We start from the raw sequence: 12,336 nt of genomic DNA, 5'->3' as shown, positions 1-12,336 counted from the left end.
GCTGGATATTTCCTCTTCAGATGGAGGAGGACGGCTCTCTCCTTTGATTCAGCTCTAGCCTTCCAGATCAGTTGGCCTCTGACATCACGGTCATCTTTAAGGGTGGACTGGAAGATTAAATCAGATTCTTGCCATCTTCTCCGAATGCTCTGTTTTTTCTCCATGTTTAGCAGAGAGTTCTCTTTCTACAATGGTCAGAGAGTAAAAATGACTGTTAATCAGAGAACAGTAACAGACTGATACTGCTTACTTACTCTGTTTCATCCTCCATGTGTGACTCACGAGTCCCAGATCTGTATATTATAAAAAGTATCAGTAATTACCAACCAGAAAACATTCCTGTGCTGCACCTGACCAAACATTGTTCGTTACAGGGGGAGCTTGGTGCTAATTGATTATTAATCACACCATATTTAATTACTGCATTGTGACAGTTTCCTAGAAAACAGGACGGTGTTATTGTCTCGCTCATAGCTATGTAATCACACCTAGGCTTCCATGTTTAAGCACATCAGTAAGGCGCTCAAGTTAAGATGGGTGTAATTCCCATATAGTCTTCCATAAACAAACTGAACGCTTACTTGAACATGTAGAACTGAATCAGCTTAGTGATGTCGTCCCTTTTCCATCTACAGACAGTGTCTGGAGAACAGATAATGACATTACTTCATTTCATGTTACTTCTTCACCGACACAGCTTACAGGATACTCTACTGTACATGGAAAAGTACGTGTAACGGATTTTCAATATCCTTTGTTAATTATATGTGTGACCTTTGTACAATATTCCAAGACGTTCAAGCATTCACTTCAGTTTACTTACTTATTGACTTTGGTTTTTCTTGGGCTAGCTCCAGCTTCCTTTTCTTCCATCTCTCCATGTCTCGCTCTGAGACAAACACTAGACAATAAAAAATTCTTCAAATCTTCGGAGGAAAGACCGCAGACTTTCCATTCCTTCCCCGTCTGTGAGCCCAAAACCATCGAGCCGTCTGGTGCTGTACTTGATCTGCGATTACAGCAAAGTCATCCAATATCACCTACACTGAGGTTGAGCATTATCCTACTAAAGTGGAAACTGCTCATAATGATCACGGTTGCAGTGATCAACTATTTCAATGGATCCAAAAGGACAGAATCCATCCTATATATTTATTTTTATAAGAATAATTTACAATAATCAAATAGTCTGCTTACAGTGTTCATTTAGGCTGTGTGTGAACATATGCTTGCTGCGCGCAGTCAAGCATCATGGGATATTTTCCTGCTGAGGCTCAGCGAGTTATTTGGCCCTTCCATTCCTGCTCCGCTCGCGTTTTGGGATCCCCGCTCTATCGCAGCAGTAGCTCGGCCTGCGGTATGTTACGTGAGTGGAGTGTAATGCTTTCACCCTGAGCCTTCAGACAGGGCTTGGAGCAGGAGAGGGCCTTTACTCAGCTTATGTTATTTTATCTTTAAATCAGTAAATAGCAAAACGGCCCATTTCATTCATTTATATCCATGTAATAAATACACAAATGCCCATTAGATGGTAACCTGCGTGAGAAATAAACAAACTTTGGTTATAACAATCATCTGCTTTGACCCGGACAGACGTGACCACTATATGCAGTCTCCATTGTGTCCTAAACAGCGCATCACTGATTTAGATCTGAACACACACCAGGCGGGAAAAGCTTTAAGATTACTTCTAGGCATTTCTATTTCATTTCAGCAGTGCAGTGGATAGACAGGAAAATGGAGGCAGAGAGTGAATGATGTCTGACACAGGTCCTGATGGCAATTTGTGTCCATAAATGTGAAATGCTGGTACGGCCAAGGAGATGTTGTGTGCTTATCACTTTTACACAGGAGTTTAAAGATTTACTCACATGCAAATGGGAAGCAACAACACAGGCAATGTCATAGACAACTCGCAGGTGTATGTGCTTGTTCTCACATCTTCGAAGAAGCTCATCGACGACATACAGGGGATAGGCTAATCTATTACAACACACAACATGGGAATGATGAAAGAGAGAAAAATATATAAATATCCAAAAATGATGTTTTCGTTGCTCTAAGTGAGAATGGTGGTAAAGTTAGGGTCATGCTGTTCTAAGCTTTTTATGAATAGCTACAATCAAACAGGGGAATTATCATTATGGACGACTGAGTCAACAGTCATAGATGTGACCGCTGTGGCGTAGCCTTACCGTTCTCCTCGGCTCATGTCGACAAACATTAGGGGCGTTTCATGACGACAAGAGGCTCCAAACACTCCTGTAACATCGAGTTTCTTCGCTTGTCTTTGTGACCTCAGCACATCGCCAGCCTTGAAGTTACTACAGTACTAAATATTAAGGAAATGACATTTAAGGGAAGAGTAATGGTCTTTTTCTAGGAGTTAAATCTAACATTTTATGGACTCAACTGCAACTGTGACTAACCTCACGAGGCTTTGAGCGGTCATGATGTGATAGCAGGTGTTCCTCTACATCCTTTTCATCAACAAACATGCGGGTTCCATGCAACGGCTCAACCACACTTGTCCCGGAGCTTTGCTTCCTCACAAGGCCAAAGTTGGCATCCAGTCAACACTAAGAAAACCACTTTGTGTCAAACTGTGGCTCCATGGAGCATCTATGTAGCACACAATATAACAAGGGTTTCCTCATGGAGAGCTTTTAAAATGTACAACCTTTTATCAACACTAAGAACACACAAAGCGCTTTTACCAAGAAAACACTTGGAGCTGCAAACAGTTTCCAACAGTTTCCACCAGTCTGCAGACCTTTTTACTACAAATCTGTGTGTGTTGAGCTGCTTTCAGAGTTTACAGCCTGTTTTTAAGGAAAGGATCTCTGGTTTCAGTGTTTCTCCGTTCACATGCAGCACGACTCTCTGAAGAAACTCCAAAGTACACTTCAGGCTTTCTGGGTACTCAGCCTGGAGGACATACTGCAAGTACAAGTACATGAGTGTATCAGGGCAGCACTCAGTCCTCTGAAAACAAAAGTCTAGTCAAAGTGAAAGATGCTTTTCTTTTGCTGAGTGTTCAAAGAAAAGTTGCTGTTTAAAGATTTCTGACAGCAGAAGTTCATCAACATGCTGCTGTCTGGTTTTACTGAGAACCAGCCGCCAGTTTATGTCACTGATTTCACCCCAAAAACATCCATTGTGTTAATTTATTTATTGACTGAAAAGCAACAGAAGACAAGTTCACACTTGAGTCCAGAAGACAAACCCTGGTGAACATGATGCTGTCAGGACTGATGAAGGCCGGGGAACCAGAGGAAACACACAAAGATAAGAAACATGAGAGAGAAATATTATTTTAAGGAAGCCCAGATTTCCATCAGACTGATTCATGCTGAGTGTTCTGGTGTCTAAACAAGATGGATCTGGAGTTTTCTCTAAACCCAGCTCAGTGTCAGCTGCTGCTCCATCATTTCCTCTCTGCTGGATTGAACTCAAAATGGATTTTTGATGTGGATTAAACAGAGTGAGACTAAATCTGGTCCAGTTTATTAAAAGTTAGAAGAAAAAAACAGAATAAAAAACAGTGAGAAACTTTACTTATTTTCTATTGATTTAAATTCAGATGTAACTGCATAAAGAGATCACGCCTCTATTTAAGGCTCATTTATTGATCATGTTCCAAAGACAGAAAATCCTGCAGGGACTCTGAACATAAAACACTAAATACAATACAAATATATAAAACAAACACTAAAACCCACCACACAAAACAAAGTATAAAGAGACGACTTCACAGATAACCTGCAGCACATCAGGCCGCCATCATCATCATCATCATCATCATCATCATCTTCCACCACTTTTAAATGACAGACTCATCAGGAGCATTCAGCTAAATTATAATTCCACTTCATTTTAGTAAAGGTGAGAAAGGCCTCCTGTGGTGTCAGCTGAGATGAACCAGCAGAGTCCTTCCTGTTCACACCGAACTCCGTCTGGAGGAACACAGCAACAACAACGAGGTGCTGGTAGAGAGCAGGATGAGTCTATGAAGAATCAAAAACAAACTACCGCACACTGATCTGACTTACTGCTAATAAAGCAGTTTGTGTGCCTGGGAGAGACACTGCTGCTGCACTATAACGACCTTGTGTCTTGTTGCTGTGCTCAGTCTTGCCCTGAGGTTTGACTGACAGGAAACTTCAGCACCTTGTTAGCTGAGTTTGGCTGTATTCCTCCTACACAGCTGTTTCTGTTTCAGTGAAACCTTCACTTTGAAGTTTTGGTCATAAGCACCTGTTTGGTTTAATGTTAAATCTCTACAAAATCCCTGACTGTGAAAGTTTACCTACAAGAACTGATGCAAAGTTTGATCACACCACATATGGATTTGACATAGATTTTTTTCTGTTCACTCACTTAGAGTCTCAGTTCTGCTTCAGCTCAGATTCAGATTTCTGGAACAGTGTGGATCCAAACTACTGAAGTCCTCAATCAGAGCTGAACTGGCTTCTGTTCCTTTGTTTCGCACCATGTCAATCACCGCTCGAGCCCCGTCAGCCCTGGTTCTGGTTCTGGTTGAATCCATTTCTTCTTGATTTATTATGCCCCGTTGCAAAAGCCGATCCAGCAGCTGGTTCAGAACAGGTTCAGACACTGCATCTACGAACTGGGACCGAACTGATGCCAACCTGCTCCGTGGGGAGCCACTCTGAGGCCTCGCTGGATTCTCTTCACGCAGAGCCGGATCTAAGCAGAACAAAGAGTTCAGTAAAACAGACCTGTGACTGTGTGTTCGCACAGAAAGCAAAGCAGATTATTCAAATGAATGTTAGACACAAAGTGCAGCCGATCCAAACAAACTCAGGCTGATCCTGAAGCTCAAACATCCAGAGAGGAAACAGGAGAGACGCTGGAGGGACAGAAGAGAAAGAAGAGGAGTTCATCATTCAGAGGCTGAACTCAACACAAACACAATCTTAGTTGTGGCATCTGTTGCTAACTAGCTTACAGCTGGTACACAATAAAAACAAACATGCAGCTGCTTTCTGTCTGAAAAGACGTTTAGAAATAAGATGGACTGATTGAAATGTAAAGTGCTTCAAAGGTCAGCTCACCCAAACCACAAAAACAGTTTCAGTTTTACTCTGTTTTGCTGGTTAAATGTCTGCAGTGACCTGATTCGATGGCAGAGAACTTGTCTTCTGTCATGGTCACAGCTTTCAAACATGCACAAAGCTCAGAAACAACATTTCCATGTCCCTGTTCCTGTAATACTGATCACTGTCCTCTGGAAGGAACTGCAGCTGAGATCCAGAAACTTTACAGATTATATGTTTCTCTCTTTCACACTGTGTCACATTCCAAAGTCACAACCTCCCTTTAGACCTCGGTACTCTTTTTTTACTCGAATTTTAAAAATTAGAGTCGAGAGTAAAGTGGTCAGACTTGATCTCAAGCTTTATAACCAAGAAATTAATACACGAGTTTGATTCTCACACATACGGAACAAAATATAAATATACAGTCACACACACACACACACACACACACACACACACACATATATATATATAGAGTAGACTTTTTTTATATATTTTAGGAGGATTATGAAGCATACTGCTTTCCTCCACTTCATACCTACAGATCATGTTAGTAGTGTTTCCCACAGGATTTTGTGAAAGTGGCGTGGCCCCGCAAGAAAATTTTGTAAATTTTAAATACATTAAGCAAAATAAAGAGGCTTGATGTATGAAGAACTTTGCACTCTTTTTAACAGTTTTGTGACTTAGTGAACAATTAGATCATTAACACATGGCCATGTAGCCTTTAGATATATGAAACAGCAAAACAGTCAAAACAACCCTAATAATTACATTTTTTATTAAGTTGTTTTTTTCCTTTTAATGGACACATGTGACCTGTTTTATACTTCCTGTGAATATAATCCAGTTAATCTTATTTACGTTGTGTTAACACCTTATTTTGAAAACCAGACGCTCTCACATGTGTATCCTCGTGCTACCGTCCGACGCAGTTTGATAAATTCTAATGTATAGCATTGTAGTGTAGAGCAATGAATATGCTCGTATAACCTAGAGTGAAGACTTCTTACCTCCCTTATTGTGAGACTCATACTGTAAATGAATAAAATCAGCTGTCGGCTCGCTTTGCTCCGGTTCACTGCATTTACTGTTTGCTGAGAGGGAACCAGAACAGGAAGCTGAAAGTCACTATAAAGGTCAGTAAAGGCGAGAAGCTGCAGATTCAGCTGATGACTCTCTACCAGAGACTCCAACACACTGTCGCTTCATACATTGTGTTTTATACAAACTGGCCCTGGAGCTTCTTGACCAATAAGATTCTTCAAAACTGGTTTAAAGTTGCTGCAGGATGAATGCAGACTGAAGAGCGATCTGAGGCAGAGTAAGAATAAAGGCCTATCAGGTGGAGCGATGCTGCAGGTGCTTGAAGACTTTACCTGTCACCACAACTTTACGCTTCCAGACTTCCATATTTCTTTGGTCTTGGAGCGTTAAAGTCACTTCTTGTTTGTCTGTCGGCAGGAAGATCTCAAATGTTGGATGGTAATTTGGTCCAAAGTCCAGGTCAAAATCTTCTTCCTGAAAACCAAAGTGTCAGAACTTCCACAGCATCCAAAGTCAACCTAACAGCAGATTGATGAATAGTGTCAGCAAAGATTTTTATTTAAAATACTTACCGTAGGCTGAATTTCCTTGGCCTGAGGACAGAGAAGAGTGTAACTTTCAGCTTTGATGAGTTTGCATTTAGAAGCAGTCTTGATGTTCTTATAAGGCTGCTGTTGTTTGCTGACCTGAAGAGACAACAGAACATTTTAACATTTATATTAGACGTTAATCCTCAGTCCTCGTTTTGTACAAAAATATCCAACAATCTGTGTTAGACACATCAAGTAGAGATCTTCCAAAGTTGGGTCAGTGTAAAATTCCCTCTTTGTGTTTCCCTGCTGAGCTGCAGTGGACGGTCAGTAACAAAAACAGGGAATGTTACACTAAAAGGCTGTAACAGCCTCCGGTACCTTTCTAATGCTCATTATTTAGGATCTTAAATAATTTGTGGGTGTAACTGGCTTCTCTCACAAAGGAAACCTGGCGAAAACTACACCGAGCCATTTCAGTCGAAGTTGTCACGCCTCCCTTCTGAGTTCTCATGCTAACTGTGAAGATAGTGAGGCTAACGCTGGCACGCAGGAGGTCATGGCAGAGAAAAAAAGGTTGTGAGCCCGCTGATGGGGAAGAGTTGTAGGACAGCAGAAAAGTGATAACAGCTGCTGTCGCAAACTTGAAGTAGAGAACATGAGAAAATATGTTAATGAGCGTTTCAAGCGGGTCGACCACACAGAGCTCCGAATATCTTCAGGAGAGGACAGCATCTCTTACCATGAGATAAATTACAGGAATAAAATGTCTGTGACAAGAACTGCCAGGACTGACGGACAGATTCTCAACAAGAACCTTCCAGTGAGATTCTTTGAGGACCGGCAACCGGTGTACACAAAACACTAAAGTAAAGAGTTTGATGCTGCAAGACAACAACTCCGTTCCATGGGAATCCAGTACGACATGATTCCTCCCGCTCAACTGCTGGTGACCCACAACAGACAATCTGGCATCTTTAACAGACCAGGTAAAGCAGAGGACTTTGAAGGGTGATGAAATCTCACGCTTTTGTATTTTTTTTTTTGTTTGATTGTGTTTTCCTCTTGTGTTTTCTCCCTGATTCTGTTGTCTCCTCTCTGTTCTATGTTCTCTCTCTGCATTCGCTCGTTTCCTGTTTGGCTTTTAGTGTTCTTCGTTGTGTGTCTAGTGCTACTTTTACTTCCTGTCTTTTCCTTGATTGTTTGTACCGATCACCTTCACATGATTGTGATCACCTGTGCCTCATTATCCTCCCCCCTCCAGTGTGTATGTGTGTCAGTGGGGCCAAACAGTATTTAGTAGCCACTGATTGTGCAAGTTGAGAGAGGTCTGTAATTTTCATCGTAGGTACACGTCAACTATGAGAGACAAAATGAGGGGGGAAAAATCCAGGAAATCACGTCGTAGGATTTTTAAAGAATTTATTTGTAAATTATGGTGGAAAATAAGTATTTGGTCACCCACAAACAAGCAAGATTTCTGGCTCTCACAGACCTGTAGGCTCTTCTTTAAGAAGGATTAATGGCACCTGTTTGAACTCGTTATCTGTATAAAAGACACGTGTCCACAGCCTCAAACAGTCAGACTCCAAACTCAACCATGGCCAAGACCAAAGTGATGTCGAAGGACACCAGGAAGACAATTGTAGACCAGCACCAGGCTGGGAAGAGTGAATCTACAATAGGCAAGCAGGTTGGTGTGAAGAAATCAATTGTGGGAGCAATTGTAAGAAAATGGAAGACGTAGATCTGGGGATCCACGCAAGATCTCATCCCGTGGGGTCAAAATGATCATGAGAACGGTGAGCAAAAATCCCAGAACTACACGGAGGGACCTGATGAATGACCTGCAGAGAGCTGGGACCAAAGTAACACAGGCTACCATCAGTAACACACTACGCCGAGAGGGACTCCAATCCTGCAGTGCCAGGCGTGCCCCCTGCTTAAACCAGTACATGTCCAGGCCCGTCTGAAGTTTGCCAGAGAGCAGATGGATGATCCAGAAGAGGATTGGGAGAATATCATGTGGTCAGTTGAAACCAAAATAGAACTTTTTTTGGAGGAAGAAGAATGCAGAGTTACATCCCAAGAACACCAGACCTACTGTGATGCATGGGGGAGGAAACGTCATGCTTTGGGGCTGTTTTTCTGCAAAGGGGACAGGAAAACTAATCCACGTTAAGGGAAGAATGAACGCGGCTATGTATGGTGAGATTTTAAGCCAAAACCTCCTTCCATCAGTGAGAGCCTTGAAGATGGAACGTGGCCGGTTCTTCCAGCATGACGGTGATCCCAAACACACCGCTCGGGCTCCGTAAAAAGCATTTCAAGGTCCTGGAGTGGCGTAGCCAGTCTCCAGACCTCAACCCCATAGAAAATTTGTGGAGGGAGTTGAAAGTCCGTGTTGCCCAGCGACAGCCCCAAAATATCACTGCTCTAGAGGAGATCTGCAGGGAGGAATGGGCCAAAATACCAGCTACAGTGTGTGCAAACCTGCTGAAAACTTACAGGAAACATCATTGCCAACAAAGTTTATGTTACAAAGAACTGAGTTGAACTTTTGTTATTGACTAAATACTTATTTTCCACCATTATTTACAAATAAATCCTTTAAAAATCCTACAATGTGATTTCCTGGATTTTATTTTATTTTTTTTTCTCATTTTGTCTCTCATAGTTGAAGTGTATCTACGATGAAAATTACAGACCTCATCTTTCTAAGTAGGAGAACTTGCACAATCAGAGGCTGACTAAATGCTGTTTGCCCGTGTGTATGTGTATATATTACATACTGCAGGTAAAAGAAGTATTGAACACATTACTATTTTTCTCAGTAAACATACTTCTAAAGGTGCTACTCAATTCAATTGTTTCAATTTTATTTATATACGCCAACTCACAACAACAGTTATCTCACAGTGCTTTTCATAAGAGCAGGTCTAGACCGTACTCTGTGATGCTACTGACATCAAATTTTCACCAGATGTTGGTAACAACCCAGGTAATCCATACATAAAAACAAATCAGTTCAGAAATGAATTTCTGTTATAATGTGAAATGACACAGGGAAAAAGTATTGACCACATGAAGAAAGAGAGCCAAGACACCAGCTGAAATCTATCAGTAAATTAGCAAATTTACATCAGCTGGTTCAGGCCCAACTGATGGCCTATAAAAAGGTCCACATTACCAAGTTGTCACACAAGGAACATCTCATGATGGGCAAAAGCAAAGAGTGCTCTCAAGACCGTTGCAACCTCATTGTTGCTGAACATACTGATGGCATTGGTTACAGAAGGATTTCTAAACTTATAATCTGGAAGGGAGGGAGGCAGCCTACACAATATACACACAGAGGTACAGACAGTGAAGGTGATGTTGCTATAGACTAAATGAAAAATGGTACAGATATTTATAGTAGTGTTAATGGTAAGTCGTAATGTTAATGATTATAATAACAATAATAACAATAGGACTAGTAACAATAGTCGTTGCAGCAGAGGGTGTCGAGCAGGAACACGGGGGGCAGCAGGTGACCCGCAACCACAGATCCAGACTCCACAGCTCCAGAGCCAGAAAACCTGCAGGAAGTGATAGGAGGAGAGAGGAGAGGGACGAGAAAGCACAAGACTACCAGAAAGGGGAGAAGTTGTGTTAGTAACATGCAATAATAGGATGAGGTTGCATACAGAGGGAGAGAAAGTAGAGGAGAGAGGAGCTCAGTGCATCATGGGAAATCCCCCGGCAGTCTAGGCCTATAGCAGCATAACTAAGGGATGGTTCAGGACTCACCTGAGCCAGCCCTAACTATAAGCTTTATCAAAGAGGAAAGTCTTAAGCCTACTCTTAAATGTGGAGATGGTGTCTGCCTCCTGAACCCAAACTGGAACCTGGTTCCACAGGAGAGGAGCTTGCTAGCTGAACGCTCCAAGTCTATTCTAGGTCTAAACCATGCAACAATGCATTCCAGCTGTGTTTCAACATTTATTTAGGCTACACAAACACTCCACTCACTTAATGAGGCTGCTGATGAGTTAAAAGAAACATGACTTGTTGGAAATGACAATAAAATAGTGTTTTTTACAAGCAGCGCATCACATCCACACGCTGGCGCTCAGCGTTTGGCTTCATAAGGAAACGAACATGTGAAAACAATACATGATCTATTTAGGCATTCTTTTGCAGAAACAGAATCTCCGTTTGTGTTTCTTATCCTGAATCTGGATCTGTTGTGTGCGCTGCAAATGATCTTAAATAATGGGGTTTTTTTGCCCATCAAACGGGTGTTTGTTCATTCAGAAAGGCTTTAAGCCTACAATACTCAGAGGTAATATTTGGATATATTTTACACAGCAGTCAGCCTATTCATTTCAAACAGTTTCGTCCTTCTGCCATGTGTGTACGCATGGTTCAGAATTTACTTACAGGACGCACATTTTCCCCTCAAGTTAGTTTTTTATAGATCACAACCTTGGCTTGGGAAGTGGCGCATGCCCGTTTCCAGCTCTGTTTTGTACGTACACACCGTTTATAAATGAGAGCCCCGGTGCTGCTCACAAGATTTCTGACAAATAGTTTGTGTGTCTGCAGTTCGAGGCGACTGTGAGCCAGTGATCACTTTGCCTCGTTGTTGGTTGTGCACCCCTGTTAATAGTGAATTTCTTGAGTGTTGGCATTTACCTGTTTTTGTCGGTTGCCTGCCTAAGCGGCTTCCGTCAGTTAGAACCCTTGTAAATCACAGTGTGAGTGGCACTCTTTAGGTTGAGCATTGTCTGTTTGGTTACTTTGCATTCTTGTAAAAGATATAGGTGCTGACCTCCTTTTGTTCTTCAGTGTTTTTTGAGTACAGAGCTGTCTTTGGACAATACCTCCTTTTGTTTCCTTTTTTGTCAGTACCTATATAGCCTCCTTTTGTTGTGTTTTCTTGAGACAAATCATTTAATTAAACATTTGACTTTAACCTAAATTCATTTGTCCTTTACCACCTTCATTTCAATCCCAAATAACTTGTTACTGCCCTACCCTAACGAGCTGGGTTGTAACAGGTAGAAGTGAGGGTTGTGAATTGCAACAAACTGTCCACGGTGCATTCATGTGCTCCTCGGATGGAGTTGTGAAATCTTCTGATTTTGGTGTGTTCATGTGCTCTTAAGTCAGAATGTGGAATCAACATGGACGCTACGACATCCATGTAAGAGGATCCACGGTATATGTAGATAGAAATGTCTCATTCTGAGGTAATAAAAACATAATGGTTCATTATAGTTCTGGATCTTATATTGCATTTCTGTCAACAGATCCTCAGAAATATTAGACACTGGACCTTTAAGTTGAACATCCTCCTGTATTTGTTTCAGAACATGCTGTTGCCACCTCCTACAAATCTAATCTAAAACTTAAAAAAGTTTCTGTAAGACTTCTGTAGAATAATAGCCCCAGGCAGATAAATCTAGAATGAATTTCACACTTCAGCTTCCTCTGTATTTATACTTCAATCAAAGTGTTGAATAAGAAAACGTTACAAGTTAGTTAGACATGTGTTTACTTGTGGTATTGGTTCATGGGACCTTAAAGTCATTGAGTTGAGTGCCAGGTATGATATCCTTGGTAATACATACTGCTGAAATACTTTATTTGATCATCATTATCAGTGTTTGTCTATCCACCATTATCCATCTGGAGAGAAGACTTACAGG

The 12,336-nt window shown here is 41.5% G+C and overlaps 1 protein-coding gene and 1 long non-coding RNA gene across 2 annotated transcripts in view; both read right to left on the bottom strand.

Annotated features, from left to right (window-relative positions):
- Positions 1-6: 6 nt before the first annotated feature.
- Positions 7-918, bottom strand: LOC119897181. The gene is made up of 3 exons (XR_005443363.1): positions 824-918; positions 582-642; positions 7-293 (listed from the first exon to the last, which is right to left on the bottom strand). It is a non-coding gene; the product is annotated as an uncharacterized LOC119897181 (long non-coding RNA).
- A 2,573-nt stretch (positions 919-3,491) lies between these two features.
- LOC119897029 (NACHT, LRR and PYD domains-containing protein 12-like) overlaps positions 3,492-12,336 on the bottom strand; it is a gene marked incomplete at its 5' end in the record, with an annotated part of 83,288 nt that continues 74,443 nt past the window's right edge. The window contains 3 exon segments of the mRNA XM_038710546.1: positions 3,492-4,710; positions 6,443-6,584; positions 6,683-6,796. Coding sequence (XP_038566474.1) covers positions 4,400-4,710; positions 6,443-6,584; positions 6,683-6,796 — 567 coding nt within the window.

Source organism: Micropterus salmoides, unplaced genomic scaffold (genome assembly GCF_014851395.1).
Source record: "Micropterus salmoides isolate LMB-PRFRI ecotype aquatic unplaced genomic scaffold, ASM1485139v1 Ms_hic_scaffold_1, whole genome shotgun sequence".
Classification (NCBI taxonomy): domain Eukaryota; kingdom Metazoa; phylum Chordata; class Actinopteri; order Centrarchiformes; family Centrarchidae; genus Micropterus; species Micropterus salmoides.
This window is presented reverse-complemented; position numbering and strand designations above follow the sequence as displayed.